General features: G+C 42.4%; 2 protein-coding genes across 4 annotated transcripts in view; one reads left to right on the top strand and one right to left on the bottom strand.

Annotated features, from left to right (window-relative positions):
- arhgap21a (Rho GTPase activating protein 21a) overlaps positions 1-14,983 on the bottom strand; it is an 87,371-nt gene extending 72,388 nt beyond the window's left edge. For 2 of the 3 annotated variants that reach the window (XM_084341161.1, XM_084341160.1), the window contains exons 1-2: positions 14,562-14,983; positions 12,511-12,736 (exon numbers count right to left, since the gene is read on the bottom strand). In XM_084341161.1, coding sequence (XP_084197287.1) covers positions 12,511-12,591 — 81 coding nt within the window. In that variant the 5' untranslated portion in view covers positions 12,592-12,736; positions 14,562-14,983. Of the gene's footprint in view, positions 1-3,952; positions 4,564-12,510; positions 12,737-14,561 lie in introns of those variants that run through there. The other variant, XM_084341159.1, reaches the window with a different exon arrangement.
- thnsl1 (threonine synthase like 1) overlaps positions 1-20,150 on the top strand; it is a gene marked incomplete at its 5' end in the record, with an annotated part of 333,814 nt that overhangs the window by 295,836 nt on the left and 17,828 nt on the right. The window lies entirely within an intron of this gene.

Consider the following 20,150-nt stretch of genomic DNA (forward strand, 5'->3'; position numbering starts at 1 on the left):
AAACAGAAAATTTGGCATATGAGAAGCTGAGACCAGGGAATATTTTGGCATTTTTTGCTCAGAAAAAATACTTTCACTATTAATTATAATTGCTGCAGACTTATTTTCTCTCTCCTGATTAAACAAACAATAGTTTTAACTCTAGTTTTGTCTCCAACGAACCCACCTTTAGAATTTTTACCTCCGCCGAAGATGTTATGTTTTCACCAGTGTCTGTTTGTTTGTTGGTTGGTTGGATTATCAACAGGATTACACAAAAACTACTGAACGGATTTCCTTGAAACTTAGATGGAGGATGGGTCTGAAACATTCAGTCTATTAATTTATTTGTACATTGACAGAAAACTAACATCAATGTCAGCAAAATACCTTTGGGTTTTGGGCTGTTGGGTAGGTCACAACTGTGTGGCATGTTCTAAATGAAACAATCAGTATTGCAACTAACAATTATTGACATTTCTTCTTACTATATTGATTAAACCATTTATCGTTTACACTAAAGATAGTCAGAAAATAGAGGAAAGAATGCTTATCAATACTCCTAGAGTCCAATTTGACATCTAGAAATGTCTTGTTCAGTTTGACTAAAGTCCAGCACTAAAAATTATTTGGGTAAATGATGATAAGACATTGAAAAGCAGCCAATCCTTTCATTTGAGAAGCACTGGAGAGCACATGTGAAGCTCCTCCTGACGTGTTGGGTGTGGTCCGTCACTACAGAGATGTCAGTTGAGGTGGCTTCCATTGACGGGTCCATCCCCCCACACTAAAAGCTCAGAGCCAGGGGCGTCTAAACAAAGAGAGGACATGCACACCGTCCTCCAGCCAGCCACCTCAACCCGACAACCCTTCAGAGACAGAGAGCAGGTGGGCCAATTAGAGTCCCCGGGGTCCCCCCCACCCAGATGCGAGCAAAGTCCTGTATAATTGGTTTCCTCATCTATGAATTATTAATCCTGGTTGCTCTTTGAGGTTTTTGACAGAGTAGGGTCGTGACAGTACGCCCTCTGACACATAGAGTCTCTCTTGTTTAACCCCCCAGTGCCGTGTTAAAACTACTCTTCAGAACAGAGTGGGGACACTCAGACATATCCAAAAGACAACAGACACACAACAACCAGGGATGGACTGATGCTATGTATGAATGTAAACATCCAACATCCTCCATAATGATAATGGGCACTCTGAAATAATGTGGCTTTCGTATGCCGCCCTTCTCAGTCTCAAATCTATTGTTTATCCAGCTAAAATTGATGTTGGGGGAGTTGCAGGGAAGCATAATTTTACAGTGTAATCCATTGATGGCGGCAACCACTTTTCTTGACAAAACAACTCCTAGTAATTGGTAAACGGTATTAAGGGCTGGGTGGTCGGGCCTTGATACACAATGAATAAACTTGGTATTCTGAAAATCTCCTCAAAAGCACTTCATAAATGCTGGGATTGGGCAACAAAATCAAATATCACAATATTTTTGACTAAGTGGGTAAAGGCAAGTATTAGAACAAGTAGAACAGTCAACAGAAAATGACATCACTTTACTGTTATGCAGCCTTTAAAACCAGGCACCGAGACCACAAACACATATGTCATAGCACCATATAATGATATCCAACATTTCAGACGGTACAAAGTCTCATACTACTATAGGGATATATTGTACATATTGCCCAGCCCCAACAGTATTGGATGAAAATGCATTCATTAGTAATTTGCCAATTTCCACAAAATTTGGTTCAAATTTAGGAAACATTTGGATGGAAACATGGCTATTAGGGCTACGATTAATCATTTAGTCTGTAAAGTGTCAAAAATCCCCAAGTGACGTCTTCAAATTGCTTCTTTTGTCAATCCAAGAGTCCAAAGACTCTTCATTTACTCTCACAAATAACAAAGAAAAGCAGCTAATTCTTACATTAAAGTAGCTGGAACCAACAAATGTTTGACATTTTTGCTTGAAGGATGACTGAAACAATGATTTGGTTATTAAAATGGTTGGCAATAAACTTTCTTTGACTTTGATCGACGAGTCTACTACTCATCCACTGGCTATTGAGACTGAAATGAATGATATTGTTCATGAGAATGCTAAAGATCAAACGATAAACCAAATAGTTTTGGCCGACCAACATATTATTAGAGCTGCGGCCCTGCTGTTATTGGTGGCAGTGTTGTTGATTCCCTGGCTCCTCTCTCTCCGTCTCACACCAGGTGTTGGCCTGTAAATATTTCATGAGGCCTCTGTGCCGGGCTACTGGCGCACAAAGGCCGTTTTCAGCGCCTCGGACAGCAGAGGCTCTCTGGAAACAGAGGCCTATCAGTTCGGCTTGGGATGCAAACAATTTTCAGCACTGCTAAAATTAAATTAGGGGAAGGGGGCATACCAGAGAGCAGCTCTGCCGCAATGCTTGACACGGCAAGACTTCTTTACTCCTCACATCAGGCATTCCATGGCGAAATGAAAAAGGGGAGAGGGGAAAAAAATGCACGAAACAATGAGCTGTCTGTGCGAGTTTCCAGTGAAAAAGCCGAAAAGGCATGTCAGAGATATGAAGTGTTAGTCAGGATGCCAAGTTGACTTCTGCGCATATAGAGACAAATGGATACATCCAAGATAGCGCCACAAAGACCACTGTCTGACAGAGAGAACGTCCACATTCATATGCTCAGATTCACAGGCAAAGATGTCATTTTCTGAACATAGAAAGGCTTCGACCTTTGCACCCTTGCACTTAACATCCCATCCCATTAATAATGAACACCCACCACTGGATTTTACCAACCAGCCTTTGATCTAAGACCGCATCCAAACTTGGTAATGCCGATCAGATGAGTAATTTTAGTTTTATGATGCAGTTACACTTGTTTCGAAAGAGTGCCAAATGTCAGAATGAGGCCATTTATGACAACAAAGATTCAAGTTGATTTTAGTCCAAGAATCGCTTGTTAAGACATAACTTGATAAGCCTGATTTTCTTAAATCGAGTTTACTCTCAGGCCACCTGAGGCTGCATGTGGCACTCAGTCTGCAAGAGCAGGGACACTCAGAGGTCAGCATGCCTTGCACTCCACAATCTCCAGTTCCACACTGCACTACTGAATGAATGCTGGCTATTAATACATGACATGTCAGGGATGCCTTTCCTGGAGAACTCCAGGGAGCAATAGGGGACAGAGGGGATGCTCATAAAAAGGGTGAGGAAGGGTCAACAAAATCGACAGGTAGAAGAAAGGGCAGAAAATTTGCTACTAAAAAACAATTACTTTTATGGCTACCTCTGTGAGGGCTATATAGGTTAGCCTGGTGTTTGGAGAGGTTTTCCTGTAGCCAGAAAGTTTCAAGCTTCATACACAGTAGCTGCCAGTTTGCAATATGATAAGAAGCTTCCCTCTAGGTTTGTGGAAAGCTTAGATACTTGCATTTGACAGGGGGTTCCCTCGTGAGTGAGTTTTGCGTCCCTATTCAATAAAAAAATATGAAATTTCACATCATTTTAGACCATTATTATCACCATATCTGTGTACAAATAGTTTTTTTAAACAAAGCAGATCATTGATAATCAACACCCATAAAGCTTAATGATTAAACTTGCTAAAGAAGTCCACTAGAGACTAACTACACCCCTAATTTTGATGCTCTCCACATTGATTTTAATTTTACATTAATTTAGCTTGGGTGGTGCCCAAAATGGCATGGGTGCCGCGCCTAAGCCTTACATCAGTCAGGAATATCATGAATAATGGGGCGTTGTAATGGCCTAGTGGTTAAATATATGAAGTAAACTATATGAAGTAATCACAACATCCACAGTACCATTTCAGGCGGGGACCTTCATTGCAAACTTGACTGTCATTATAAATAAAAGACTAAAGATGCCAAAAAAGGACATTCAACAAGAAAAGAGGCCAATTCCCTGCTTGCCAAATCAGTGCTATAAACGAGAACACTGACCTGATTGCTCCAGGCGCAGTACAGATCGCAGATCAGACTCCAGTTGTTGTTAATCATACAATCAAGAACTTTAAGATGAGCCATTTTACGCTGCACTGAAGAGATCCAAGCTGCCCAGACACCTGCCCCTCAGCTGTGTGTACCAAACCCTGCTGTGCCCGGCGGCGCCCTGCTGACAGCGACGCTCCTCGATGCCACCTTGACGGAGAGGAGGATGCAAGGAGGCGAGAGGGGAATCATCGGCAGAAGGCGACGGGTGCATCTCCGTGCCCATCTGCGAGCTCAGCGGGCGTCCTATCCGCTGTGGCCATCGCCCCAGCCGTGCTTCATTAGCAATATGTTAATGATGCATGCTGCGTAAAAACTCAGGGGATTATCTGAGATGTTGCACTAAGAAAACAGCCTCCTTCTTGAAAGAGTGATCGAGCAGAAAAGAGTCACCGATAGTCCGGAGCAAAAAAGTCCACTTGGTTATCGACGTGCAGGAGAGGCATCATCATGGTTACTCAGCAGACTGATCGGTGAAGGAGATGACTAAAAAACAATGCACTCTTGCTTGTCATCTACCTCTTTTTGAGTCTCTCTGTGTCTCTTCCTGTGATGTCTCTTCCCAGCTGGCTGTGCCTGTCTGTGCTCGTCTCTGCGGCGGTACCAGGCTGAGGCAGTCTGAGACTCAGAGCGGCAAAGGCACACTCTAATTCATCACGCATCAGGCCGCAATGCAGGACGTACAACCGGTGAGGAACAGTTTTCTCACCTCTTCTTCGCCTCTCTCTGGCTCTTCTGGACACAGCCGAAGAAAGGCAAAGGTCTCTCGTTAAAGAGAAAATGCACCTGAGGCTTTTAACACCTCAAGAGGGTTCAAGTTGTCCGTGTGATCCTGTGAAGCCTGCAGAGAAGAGGGCTGCACTTTGCCGGCAATGCGGGACTTTATCCCGCCTGAGTTATTTATTTCATTACTCTGCAAAAAAACCTTCACCCTACTTTGCAGGGGGAAGACTCCCCGACACCAGGCAAAAAGAGTGCCGCAGCCCCCACCGCTGCACAGCAAAGACGCAAGTCGGCTCTTTTACTGAAAGTAAATCAACATCAAGTTAAAGACTTCCTGTCACCGTGGGATGTCAAAGAAATTAAGCTTCTGAGAGACGAAAATATGCCGGAAATGCACGAAGAGAGAATTAGGAAACTACTGGATGCCAGTAAATAGTTTGTCTGGGATTGTTTATGTTCCTTCCACCCTTTGATGCTGTGTGACGTCCAGATGGTTGCGATTGTGACATTAGCTGGAAGGCGGCTTCATCAGCGAGATGCTCTGAGCTCACTTCAAATGAGAAAACGCCACGACCACTTAGGAGCAGGGAGTAGCCTGAGGTGGGGATTAAAATATTCATACATTTTTAATAACCCATCAATTCTGCGTGTCACTCAAGCTTTTTTGCAAATACAGGAATCCCTACGATGTCAACTAACAACAAAAGCTCAATATCAGAGTTGCAACGATTGATCAATTAATGTATTAGTTTTCAATCATTAAATCAAAGGTAGTGAAGGCGATTCTGAAGAAGGATAGATGATTCCCAGTCTCATTCCCAGGTTGACAAATACCGACAATTTGGGTTAGAATTTCAGGCCGACCCAAAGCGTTTGTATTTGACAACCTGGAAATGAGACTCAACAATCAACTATCTTTCTCCAGAACCGCCTTCCTTACCTTTAATCGCCAATTGTTTTGATCATTGATTAATCAGTTAAATTCTCTGATTTCAGCTTCTTAAATGTGAGTATTGTCTTGTTTGTCTACTGCTCTATGACAGCAAATTTTTGAGGAAATCATTCTGGGCTTCTGGAAACGCGGATCGGCATTTTTCACTGTTGTCTGACATTTTACAGACCAAAAAACGAATCGACTAACGGAAAAAATAATCGACAGATTAATCAACAATGAAAATAATTACTTGCAGCCGAATCTGCTGATTAATTTATTTTTGTATGATCTCTTAGTCTGTAAAATGTCAGAAAAAAGGAACAAAATGCCCTTCACAAACTCCCAGAGACGATGTCTTTAAAATTACTTGTTTTTCCAACCAAAATGTAAAAATCCTCACATTTCTTCAAACAAAACATTTAACAACAGCATTTTAGACTTTGGAAAACAGTGATGACAGTGACATTTTATAGGCCAAACAACTAATCAATTAATTGACAAAAGAACGACAGATTAATCATCAATGAGAATAATCGTTAGTCAGAAAAGACCGTCTACAACCAACACACCGCTGTGACAACTCTGGTATTTACACAGGTGCAGCATCATGTGGCTCAAAGCTTTCATTCAGCAGCACTAGTACCTCATGCTAAGCCTCCAAATCTTATGTGAAAACTGTAACAGCATAAATCAGAGAAAGAGATATCACTAGAAGAAGGGTAAAGACAACTTGAGTGATACTACAGACACCAAACTTTGTGTTAGGTCGGGAGGCTACACACACAGTCTGGTCAAAAAGGTCAGCCAAGTCCCACAGGCCACACACTCAGTGACCAGACATGGCAACCCCGGGCCCCACAACACACTATCAACAGACCAGTTGGGGAGGTGATCACTCACTGCTCTCCTCTGCTTGCCCCCCATAACTCTTAAACCGCCCAGCGTTCCCCATTATCAACACAACACCTCTGTGCTTGCTTTAACTTGTGAGGCCTCCAGTGGGGATGATTCACTGGAAAAAGTGCTAGTTCGCATACTGAAGTTAAGAAATAAGCATCTCAGGGGTGTTGTTAGCAGCACAAACCAATACACTGCCTTGTTTTTGCCTTCATCGCAGACGGGAAAAACATGTAAGACGTGGGCAAGACAAATTCTCAGAGGTCAGTCCAGACCGCCCAGCTGTCTCCACATTTCTCTCAGCTAAGTGCAACACATCAAAGTCCCCGTTTTGCCATCTTAGCTCTGAAAACAAAACATTACAAATGCTTAAGAAGTCAAAAGGGATTAATACAAGCAAATCTTCAACAGTGATGTACTGTTCGCAAAATAACTAGGCCAGGTCACTCTTACAAATCGCCTAAATGCGGGGCAATGTTCCCAAATAACAAACTACTTTTAAATGAGATGAGAAAGCTTAGTGAAACGTTATTTAATCTATAAAACAATCAGGATGCAGTTTGTAAATGAGAACCTGCTAACTTGTTCTAGATTTGTGAAGCTATTCGGAAACGAACTATACAATAAACCCCTGTGACATCATGCAGCAACATGTGTACGAGCTGCGGCTGCAACACAAGCCGAGTTAAAAAAAACACGTGCCCTACCCCCACGCTGAAGCCAATATAATCCAATCAATCCTGAGTTATGGATCTCTTAGTGCTCTCTGGATACACACACACACAGAGTCAGTGCCACACACCCTCCTACTGAATTCAAAACAACAGGAAGCACATGCATGTTTTAAAGATGCAGAGGGTTACATCACCGCGCTGACGTCAGGCAGGGAAATGTAACTCCATGACAGTCATGAGGGGAACTGGAGCGTATTGAGATGGTTGACAGACGAGTTATGACATCAAGTTTTGTCTTTACTGACAATGACGATGACGATGAGCAGGATAATTGATATACTTGTTATATCAACTATTGGTTTCAGCACAAGTAGTCTAACTTTTTTCACACTCATACCTGTTGGACACTTGACAGTCTTGTTTGCTCTGAAAATAATCAAAGTTTACATTTCTTAGATCCAAAATCCATGAGAAACTGCGTAGAAATCATCTAAAATTCACCTCTTTTTAACTGACACGCTGGCCTTTTCTTAGCGGACACAAACCCAGTGGTTCTTCTCCCACCAGCTGCTTGTCTATAATCAAGAAGTTGTGGTCAATTTGTGGGAATTTGGTTTTCTGTCATAGACGTCTCTCTGTGAGTCCAGTCATGAACTTTAGAAGCTTCCACAGGCAATCAGAGAAGACTGGAGCTCACAAAAACAGAGCGGCTCTGCCATTCGGTGGCTTCTCTGCCATCCATTCATGAAATCACTCCTTCATCGGGGCGCCCTTGTTCATTTCCACTGCTGACTCTGACAGGAAATAATGTGGTTTCCTGCCAAGACCTCAAAGCCCACACGAACACTGCGAGTTAAGATATGTTCTGATAACACCCTGTTACATAAGAGTCGATCAAAAACAAATACTGCTCATACACACGTGGTTAAAAACCCTTTTACATGAAGTTCCCTTCAAAAGTTAAAGGAAAAACTTTGGTGCAGGACATGGATGAAAGAAACCTGTGTTTACTTGCACCGTCAGCTGAATGGCTGCAATCTATGTATTTATCCCCTCTCAACCACACACAGAGCTCTACGTAACTTGTGAAGGACTATGAATTGCCTGAAGTAATTAGCTATGCAGATAAATGGAGTGCGTCATGCTCTTCACACACTCACCCCCTGACTAGTGCATGTCATGTCTTGGAGCCAAAGATAGAGTCAGATAGGGGGCGAGTGCTCGTCGGAGATGCCTTGGGCATGTGTAATGGATAGCATCTCAGCCTCACTGATCATTAGACTGGTTCTGTTCTGCCTGTCTGCCTGCGTCTGCAACCCCCACACCCCCAAACTCCTACCTCTCATCATCATCTCACTGCCCTCCCTTTAATTTCATAGGCACGAGGGCATCCAGGCCAGAGAGGCTGTGACATTGAGCCAATTGGCAAAAGAGAGAATGAGAAAAAGATGAGAGGAAGAAAAAAAAAAAAAAAAAGGGTGGCATTTTTTCCAGTAGTTTAACTCTCGCCTGCCTCGACAGCCCTGCCCTCCAACAACCATCCATCAATCATCCACCATGCCTGTGGTCGGTGAAATAATGGTGTCTAGTGTGACTGTGGCCACAGACTGAAGGATGACATGCAGAGAAGCCATGCCGAGCACGAACGTCACCTCTCCACAAGAGGAAGGAGATAAAGGGGACGCACACATGCACACATAGTTTGTGTGACCTTGACACCGACGCAGCACGCGTGCTGATTTCCCTTTTCGTCTTTTACAGGAAAAAATAGCCACGATAGCTGGGAGGTTTGATTCCGATAATAGATGCCAAAACACACACTCCGGTTTCAGTTTGACGATCTGGTGTTTCCAAACCGGGGGAAACCCTTCAGAGAGCATGCTCCCGGTTATTCCCAGGACATATTCTCTCTGTGAGTGTACGTGCTAAGACAGACGCCAGGTCATGTCCAGGTCAGCGTCTTGTTTGCTGAATGGCAAAGAACCCTGATGTGCTGCACGACACAAATTTGCTTTTCAAATGTATGCAAATCGAAAATGGTTTGGTCGCCGCTCTGATTGATGAACTGCCACGGCTCTAACCGCTGATAAATGTGGAGGTCACTTCCTATTGAAGACGCCGTTTTTTTCCGCCTCGCATTTACTAAAATAAACCATCAGAATTTTAAAAACTGAGATCATAGTGGACTTAATTAGAGCTTGGATGTGAGGCTGGAAATGTAAGTTGCCTTTTGACACCGAGTGTTACCAGCTGCATGTACGTGGAAAAACTAAAAACAGAGACTGAGTTTTCCCATTTTCCACATACAAAACAAGCTCTCACACACTGTCGCATTCCCTGACCCCTAAATTGATACCGTTGCTTGTAACAGCATTCAGGGGAAAAAAACGGTTGGCGATTCCCGTACAGTGATTCTATTTTTCCCTCTCCGCATTCATCTTTCCACGGGTTAAATATAGCATCACTAAAAACACGCGGGAATAGAGGACGGGTGAAAGACAAGCATGTGGACGGGGGAGGAAAAAAAAAAAAAGAGCAGGGGTTTATGGAGTTGGGAGGGGCTATATTTAGAGCAAAGCACAGAGCATCACCAGCACTCACAGCTCCGCCATTGGTCTCATCCGCCCCGAGATGAATGAGGGAGATGATCAATATGTTAGAGAGTGTTTCACCACTGTGTGTTTCTTTATTGCTCCCTGTTCTATTTCTGCGCTATTTGTCTTTTGTAGTACCCTTGGCGAGACAGATTTATATTCCAGGCTTTTTGCCAATTGAGATTAAAAATGTAAAACTGAAATTGAGCGAGGAAAAGCGGCAGGAAGACAGAAAGACCACCAGCAAATGTGAACTGAACTGACTCCCATTAGAGCTGCAGCTAACGATTATTTTATAATGATCTTTTTGTTAAAATAATCCATTAATCATTTGGTCTAAAACTGCTAACAATCGATGCAGCGACAAAAATAACAATATGCTAACCAGAGCTGGAACGATTAATCAATTAATCGGTCGACCAAAACTAATTGTAAAAGTCATTTTTCAATCCAAAATGCGAAAAACTTTCACTTTTTTCCAACATTTTATGGACTTAAGACAATAAATAATTGCTAAAACCAAACGTTAACGAGGTCTATACTGGGTGGAGTTTCAGGAAATCCATTCATTGTTTTTGTTTAATCCCGCTGACGAACCAGCCACCTAACAAACAAACAGACGTGGGTGAAAACAACCTCGTCGGAGAAATTAATTGATATTAAAATATTTGTTGGCTGCTGCCCCAATTCAAGAATAAATTAACTTTGTTTATCAATGTCTTTTTTCCTGTATGTATAGATCTGAGCCTCAGCTGCTTCATAACTACCCTGCTAGTGTCAGTGTGACAGCAGGTCGGGTGAGGTAGAGAATGTGAATGAGGTCTAGAGAGAGAGTGAAGCAGACGTTATACACATGGGGTGTTTTTCTCTTAATGACTGGGGCAGCTGTGCCGAAATTACCCCAGCGTTCCTACCATCTCTCCGGCGGTAGCAGGGTGGGGTGGGTGTCTTGGAGGGGGGGGGGCTCCCTCATTAGCGAGCCGAGATGATACAGCGGAGTGGGTGGAGGAGAGAGGGGAGTCTCTCATTAGACCCCAGGGGGGACAGCAGTTCATGAGCAGTGAAGCTTGAAAGTTGTGGTGAGATTTGTGTTTGTGTTGTAGGAGGCATCAGGTTGATAAAAAAGACCTGCTTGCGCCCGTGTGCAGCTCCGGGCTGTGAAAAATCAGGCTAAACACTGGCGCTGACTCACAGGTGACTCACATCTACTGCAGAGATGTGAGCCAAAACTGATCTGAACCTTGGGTTATTAGAAACCTGACGCAGGCAAATTTCACTTCTTTATCAGGTCATCCTGGTGAATCAGAGTGCAACCAGGCACCTGCAAAGTGTTTGGTTTATCCTGCTGTCTTTCTCCATATCTGTCTTCGACGAAAAGAGCTGAAAAAAATCTTTGCCATCTGTGGGTTTAGCTCATTCAAGCTAACCAAAGCTCAAGAGTATCAGAGTCTAAGAAGTTAGCGGAGAAGCAGCTTGCTTTGGGAAGTAATTGATGTATTTTTTATGCTTCTGCTCAACAGCTGGGAGTCTGATCTGCTGTGGCTGTTGCAGTTTTACTCAGTGAGGGAGAGTTAAGTGATGTTACGGGAAACATTAATTAGATTGCAGGGACGGATGTGAGGAAAACCACACCGCCGTGAGACTTAAAGCAGCCGGTAGAGAGGAGAGAAAACTTCTCACTCCTGTTTCTTTATCCAGTAGGCTCTGTCTCACTTTGTCAAATGTCTCCATTAGATGGCCCACAAAATATTAGCGAACATTGACAAACACTAATCTATTTTAAACACAAATATGTGCCCTGCCCTCCTTCTTTACTCCATAAAAACTCTGCCACTGTGAGGTCGGTGCTTTACCCCGTTCCCAAAGATTTACGTCGTCCATCTTCAGCTAGTTCTGACATAGTAAGAGGATTACAGCGGCGCACACACACACACACACAGATTTGTGTGTTGCCATTTTCTGATGACGGATTAATCCAAAACATGCCACCGCTGCAGTGCTGTTATGACATGCATCAAGCCTAGCTGGACTCTGATGGTGATTATGATGATGTAACCACTGAAGCTACCGTAAGAGGAAAAGGGATGAGCTCCACAATGTGCCATTTATGAGAGGCTGGCATGCAGACCCACAAAAGACCCAGTAAGATTAGCACTGCGAGTATAAAACTCTCTTTGTGCACTTAAACAGTTGTCAGAGGGGGAAGAAATGAACTTAGTCACCCCGAACGCTGGCAGATGTGATGTGCTGCACAACACTTAGCTCACACTCGCTCCGTTTCCCTCTCTGAGTGCACGACACACTGTTCTTCGGCTTGTCACGAGTTTTCTGAAAGTGAGAGTACCTTTGAAACAGCGCTGATGAAGTTAAGTAGTCTGATGCCTTTCATGGATGCTTCACATGTATCCAGGTGACAGCTATAACCAGTGAATCCACATGTTTTCCACTCCAGTCAAGTAGCACAAAGCTTGCATTGTGACAAAAATAGACTTTCCATAAGGAATCTGACAAAAATGCACCACAGTTTAGGATTATAATTTCTCTCTGCCAAAGGTCACACATGAGCTACTTATCTAACATGTCAGCAGATACCTGTGAATGCACCACAACAGTTAAAGAATTAAAAGCCCCAAAGCAGCGTGAGAATGCACATTGGGATCCAGACACATCTCCATCCAAAAGTCCTACCTCGCAAGACGGAGTTACGGCTGTGTGTTTACTCTCTTCATTGTCCTGCGGTGAATCACTCCAACGTGCTGCTGCCATCATTTCATTTCAAACCGCAGAGGAGGAAGAAGTCCTTTAGAGACCACATTGAGATGAGGAGGACGAAGGCAAAAAGAAAAGAAAAAAGAAAAAGGAAAGATCCTAATCCACACCGTCCGCCTTCTTCATGTCCATCAGAGGCTGAAATCTAAACACAAAGTGCACAAGTTAGAGACATTCATGCAGCCAAAAGAGAAACACAATCCTCTGCAGGTCACAGTCAAAAATAGGGATGGGACCATATAAGATTTTAGCTAGCTTTAGGATAAACTGACCGTGGTTTGGGATGATCCTAAACTGGGATGATGATGGATTTCCTGATTTATTCTAAATGTGATGTTCACTATAAAAAGATTTGTGTTGCAATAAAAACATTTGTTTCTAAAAAAAAAACATAAGTAAAAGTCATTCTAGTATGTTGTAGTGTCATTTTAAGGTTTTTAAACAGACCATTTTAGTCCAAAATATTTCTTAGATTAGATTAGATTCTTAGACTTCTTTCCTCGGGATATGCCTGCCTGGAAAAGACACCTTGATGTGTATTTTTGAAAATACTACGGCCATTAAATGCCACATCAAAGCTTCAATAAGTGCCTTAATTTATGATGTGGCTGGTCAACCACGGACAGCTAAAATCTTGACTCTCCTACATGTGAATGAAGGATGCTATTCAGATATTACAGCTAAATTTTGACCATCTAAAGTTATAAAATACACCTTAAACTGTTCTAAATTACACATATTTTGATGATTATCAAGATAAAATCATGAATCACAATTATTTTTGCCAGGATGCTCATGACAGTAGATACTGCAGCTATAAAATGCAACACCAAAGCTCCAATAAGTCCCTAAATTACGATGAGGCCGGTCAACCAAGGACAGCCAAACATCTTATCTCCTAACAGTGCATGAAGAGTGACATTCAGACATTACAGCTAAGTCTTTACTATCTAAATACGATTATATACCTTAAACTGCTGTAAATTACACATATTTTGATATTTATCTGGATAAAACCATGAATTGCGATTACTTTGGCCAGGATAATCATGACATTAAATACTGTTTCGCCCCACGCCTAGTACCAAATAATACAGATTTTTAACCAGAATATGCCTGGACTGCCAGGTGTAGCCAAAAAAGCATTTTTGAAAATACTACAGTCATAAAATGCCACATCAAAGCTCCTATGCCCCATAATTCATGATGAGCCTGGTCAACCAAGGACAACCCAACATCTCAACTCTCCTAACTGTGAATGAAGGATGCTATTCATGTATTACAGCTAAATTAAATTCATGTTAAGACTCCTATGATATCTTAAACTGATGTATTTTAGAAATATTATAGTGATATCATGGGGACTTTCAAAATAAAAGTACAATTAGATCAATAAAGAGTCCAAACAGGAAAATTATAGTGATTTTTCAGATGGTGTTACATGCCTTCAGGGTACATATAAAATCAAATTAATGGTTTACATCCAGATGACACTTCTATTCAATTAAAACAGAGTGAATTTGGCTAAAACTGGGCAGTGGCAGGTGGATAATCGAGCACTTTAGTGACCCTGGATTAAAATGTTCATAAATGTCTCACAAGTGACACCTTCGTGGTGTTGTCTGCACACAATGAGGAAAGAAAACGAGACATGCATGTCAATTAAAAGGGGACTTCACGGCTCCCTGTGAGGGGGGAAAGTAGTGCACAACAAGACGTTAAGGACTGCGGTGTACAAAAAACACACCAGCCATCATGAATTAAGCCATAAGCTAAAGGAGTAGATACTAAACACTCCCTCGCTTACAGCTTATGGCACACAAACACACAAAAAACGAGCCATTTTCTTCACATTTATCGCCGCTACAGGACTAACGGTTGGGCTGTTGACAAACACCAGCTAGCAGCCGGGGCGGACGACAGGTTGTTGCTGAGGCTAAAAATGTGGAGAGAAAAAAAAACCAACCTACCTGTTATAAATTCATAAAACTGCTCCAAAACGACCAAACAAACACATTGTCCATGTTTCTGGGAGGAGAGGGGTGTTCGTTCAAGGCGTCCGTCGATCCAAAGATGGGTTCAAAAAAAAGGGCTGTCAAGAGATTACAAAGCGGGATACTCAGTCTCCGTTCAGAGCCACACTCACTGACCGCCGAGCCTCACTACCTGTTAGGGGGGAAAACACACTGGAAAAAACACGGTAAACGCCCTTCAGTGTGCATTTCTCCGTCAGGGTGACCCGGTCCAAAATAAACCTCAAGTCTTCATTCATTTCGCATCATTTTCGAGCTTCGGTTCGATGCTAAAGCGGGTCCAAATAGAAACAAAAAAAAAAAAGTAATATGTACTCCTACGTGGTCCCCGGTTGGCGGCGCGACAATCTGTATGCAGATTGACGAATCTCCCGACTCGGATGAAGCCCCGCCCCCTACGCGCGCCCCCTTCGCAGGGCGTCGTCCAATCAGGCGGTCACTTTAAATTTGGAATTTTGAAGCGGGCCAATTGGAGGTGTTGTTACATAACGAGTCTAATAAAGAGTGGAAGCTGGTCCACTCTGGTGCCTGCAGGTCTTTATGTTGTACTCAGTGGAAAGCAAACTCAAATACTACACTTGAGTACAATTTTGAGGTACTTTATATTTACTTTTGTTTAGTTTTTCTACTCTGTGCTACTCTACTACTTATTAGGGAGAATTATTGTATATTTTTGACGTTAGAGATTATAATTTTTCATACAAAGAGGGTCATCATCTCATGAAATAATGTGCATTATTCCAGATGATTGCTAAAATGTGCTCCAGCTATAATATTAAGATGCTGCTTGCCTGCTAATTTCAGATTAAAGATTAATTAAATGCAACATTAGCTCGAAAAAAAAATCAATTTCTGTTATCCTTTCCTTAAGGTACCCACAGAAAAAGGAAAATACTGATATTTATGACAATATAAACCTGTGAAATGGCCCATTCTGCATTTTGATACTTGTATTTTGCTTCTACTACTAGTGTGTTTTTAATTTGTGCTATTACTTAAATCAAGGTTGACATTGATTAATGGAATGTAGCTAAGTACATTTACTCAAGTACTGTACTTTGAGGTACTTTCTGCTGCTTTTTACTACTCATACTACACTACATTCGGGAGGCAAATATTGTACTTTGTAGTATTTTATATAGTAATTTCTCTAATAGGCCATTCTGTCTTATAATAAAAACTTTTACTTTCTGAATGTGTCATTTTATAATAAACTAATATGAGCACTTCTACTACAAAACAAACATGAATCAACGAAGTTCACAGAGACACACTCACACAATGCATTCAAATAATCAGCTATAGCCATGAACTGATGAACACTTTATGTCCACCCTCTGTCATTCAGCCTTTCAGACCTTCGCAGTGAGCAAATGAAATCACAGGGGCATCTTTGTGTGTGGCGAGGAAAGTCCCTCAGGCCCACGCATATGCTGAACTCTCCAATTTCCTAACGTTCAACCGGTGAAACATATTTGCCTATCCATTATCAACTGTAACAGCAGTGTCCTTAACTTTATTATGGTGACATGTAGGGCATGGCAGCCACATGGGTACTCCGCAGAGCATGAAGAAAAAGGGCTGCACAGCTGATCCGCACAAAGACAAAGGCTGACAGTGTTCTGTTTGCAGGCTACTCCAGCAGCACAATAGAAGATCGGACAATAGGACTCCTTTGACCCATACTGTGGCGAGGTTTCCCTGGTTTCAGAGAGCAGCTATTGTCTAAAGAGCTGGTGCACCCTCATTCAGACAATGGAGAACTTAAACTGATGTAAGTGGGACTAACATGAGGTTCATATTCATTTAATGGAATTTGTTTATTCAACTCATACCACATTTTTAAAGCAACCTCTACTGAGTGTGATTGTGGCTCAGAAACTCATTATGACAACTTAAAGGAGACATATATGCTCATTTTCAGGTTCATAATTGTATTTTGAGGTACTACTAGAATAGATTTACATGCTTTAATGCTCAAAAACACATCAGTTTTCTCATGCTGGCCCTCTGTCTGTGTGGGATGCTCTGTTTTAGCTCCTGTCTCTTTAAGGCCCCCTCGTCTGCTCTGATTGGTCAGCTCACACACGCCTGAGCCAGCACCGCTCACCGTGCCTCCAGTCGGCTCTGTCGTGTTTTTAGCTTCCAGTTAACTTCACTTCTACAGTGAATATAGGAATAAATTATGCAAGTGTGCGACATGGTGATGTAGTGTGACGTCACAGAGTCACGCCATTAAAGGCGGGACTACTAATGAGGCGTTTCAGGAGCAGTGTTTTCTGTGGGAGAGAGGAGCTTCTGTTGGTGTGGGTTTTTAAACTTTCAAGACTTTTTACATGCACAAGAGCCTGCTGTATGTAACACAATGAAGGGAGGGAAATAAACTAAAAAGCCTAATAGGTCTCCTTTAAGTTTTCCCAGCTAAGCAAAACAAACATAAGGAAAATTGCTGTTTTTCCCACAAAAAGAACTCCTCCATCAGTATCTTTCTGGATTACATGTGTGCATAAAAATTCACAAGCAAACCATAAAAATGTTTTACTGGGTTACCGACTTAGGAGCCAAAAGTGATTGTGTTTCTGTGGTACTTTCCCAAAAAAATTCACTTGGCCCGCTCGAGTATCTGCACCAGTGCACTCCGCTCTGTGCAGAGAACGAATGCAGCGCAACGTTGTTTTTATGAATGGCAAAGTGAGGACAGAGGATTTCAGATCAATGAACAAAGCTCGCTGAGGAGTTGTAGTAAGTCTGTAGTCCGCCGTAAGAGCTAAACACATACCTTCTGTACAGTTTAAGGTGCCGTTGTGTTACATTTTTCTCTCTGAAGCATGCTTGCAACTTCATTTAAAATGTTTCCATCCAGTTTCCTTTAATAATTCACGCCAGCCATTTGAAGCATTTGTACGAACATGCACTGCTAATTCCTTTATAGCCTACCAAATGTGTAGCCGCCGAGCCAGAGTGACTCAAACGTTCAGCAGACGAGAGATTACGAGCTCTCTCATGGCAGCAAAATGTTTGGCTGGATTAGGACATCACATGAAGCCCAAGTTCAAAGCCCAGCAGCGTTAGGATTAGGACAGGTGGAAATGACTCTGCAGCACAGCATGCTCACTTTGTGAAACAGCCTTTCAACACTCCTGCGTGCAAAAAAAAAACCCCATCAAGCAGGGCAAAGACAATGTATATTTCATTCATGAAGTGTGTTTTAAGCTGCAGTTGAGTTCAGAGTTTAAGAGGATGGGAATCACTCCCCACTCCAGGTTGTATAAGTGGACCTGGCACAGAGTTTAATGACTGGATGAAACCCAGCAGCAGTCAATCTATCAAGCCCTGTGGCAGCCAGTCCCTAACTGGAGCACAATGAACACGCGAGGGGATGTTCTTTCTATTTGTGGACCCAAGATACGTCAGTGGAGCAGAATTTTGTTCACATCCAAACTAGGAATGAAGTGTAGTGAATTGTGAATGTAATCTTTTAAATTCACAGTCAAATAAATATTATATCCTAAATTAAGGCGGTTTTATGGTCTTATGCTAAAGAAGTAGTTCAACTTTTTGAGAAATATGGCCTATTTATCATAGAGAATAATGTGGTATGGATCTTCTCATCGAGAGATAACTCTCAGCAAGAGATCCAATAAGTAAATTTTCCAAAATGTAGTGCTTTTCACATGAAGCTACAGCCAGTGACGGTTAGCCTAGCCTAGCCTAGCGTGAGGACTGGCACACCAGGCAAGAACTCTTCTAGGATTTATGCCAAAATAAGCAAACTATCTAGTAGCAGTAATGTAACTAATGGTATCTTCTCATCTAACCCTTGGCATAAACGTGAATAAGCGTATTACCCAAAATGTCAGACTGTTCCTTTAAAGACAGAACGATGAAATAAGGTTTGCAGAGTACACATGCTCTATCTGTTGTGCTGGTGATGGTGAAATGAAACCCCACTGCTCTGTCTCTAACCACAGGCTTCATATGTCAAATGCATGGATGTGTGGCCATTCAAATGTACAATTCCCGTTTTGTTCCTTTTGTTTGGCTCGCAGTTTACCTGTAGCCTACTTTCCGCGGTCGGCCCCGTCCTCTGTTCCCTCGACGGAGCACTACAAAGACGCAGCATGTGAAACCTGCGAGGCTTTTTGTCCCATCTCGCTTTCACCAAAACCCGCATCAAGGTGAAGGACAATGGCCTCTGGGTTCCCAGGGCAGCGCGGGGGGCATTAGCGCTGGGATAAGTTAACCACCACCGCCAAGTGCTGATGTTTTACGATAAGGACACACAGGGTTGCAGCTGGAGGTACAATGGGGGTCTTTGTGGCTGAGGCTGCACAGATAGCATCCAACCAAAAAGCTGTGTAATTTGTTGAGTTTCTTCACTCGTTGCTTATCTGCACCTCGGGGGTCACGGACAAGTAATAAAACCTGACTGAATTTAGTTTTCCTTTAAATGTATTAGTGAAGGTGTTGTTTACCTCCGCAGGCTTGAAACCTGTGAGCGTTTTGAAAGCACAACATGGAAACCGAGTGCCGCAAACTACCCAGAGCTCCCTTTTGTTTGCAGTCACTCATATCATCCACACAGCAACTCATTTATCAGGTCATTTAACTTGGAGAGGCCTCGCTGGTGGAGCTGGACCGTTACCTTTTGTCTTAAAGAGAAACGTGTTTACAAAATGTAATGAAAACACAAGAGTTTGATTTAATATTTGCAAATTAATTGATTAGTCACGCCGCAGACCTCGGTGGTCCACAGATGGAGCCGTGAGGGGTCAGAGACGAAAACTCTGACTCTAATACTCGAGCGTGATGACAGATCACCTACAATCTTTACTCTCTCAGAATAATTCCTGTGTGTGTGCATTCCTGTTGTGTGATTTGACAGCTGTTTAGCGTTTTCAGGTGATTGAGAATCAAGAGTGCGTAGCGACATGATAACTCCCCCCGAGAGCAAGTGAAGCGTGTTCTGCTCTGTTTGTCGACACGCACAATTGACTCTCTAAGTTACCCCAACAATGGCAGCAGATCATACAAAATATCTGTGTGTGTGTGTGTGTGCATGTGTGGTGTTTGTATGTTTGTATTTCAGAGCACTAAGAGTTTAAAAGCAGCACTATGAACCCTGTAAAAACACGACATCCCCAGTGTTTGTTTATGTGTCATTTAGTGACATTTTTCGATAAGGAATTGTGTATATTGTTTTTGATAAAATAACTTTTAACTGGTTATGAAAAAGTCTCAATTTAATACTGATGCCTCTATTTGGCCTACATAAGACCACCAGCGAGACGACTGGATAGTTCTGTATAGTTATTATAGCTATTCTTAAGTCACTTGGTCTGATTACAGGTGGGATAAGTCCTCAAATTAAAACTGTTACGATTATTATGCTGGAGTTCTGAGGATGAATTGTCTGTCGTCATGTGGTACAGGTGGTATAAAACAAAGTTTAATTTGGGTCTCCAAAGGGGCCGCTAGAATCAGCAAAAAACAGAAGTTACTTGTATTTGTTTAAAGGAACAGTTC

This window comes from Pagrus pagrus (genome assembly GCF_965226575.1).
Source record: "Pagrus pagrus genome assembly, chromosome: 20".
Classification (NCBI taxonomy): domain Eukaryota; kingdom Metazoa; phylum Chordata; class Actinopteri; order Spariformes; family Sparidae; genus Pagrus; species Pagrus pagrus.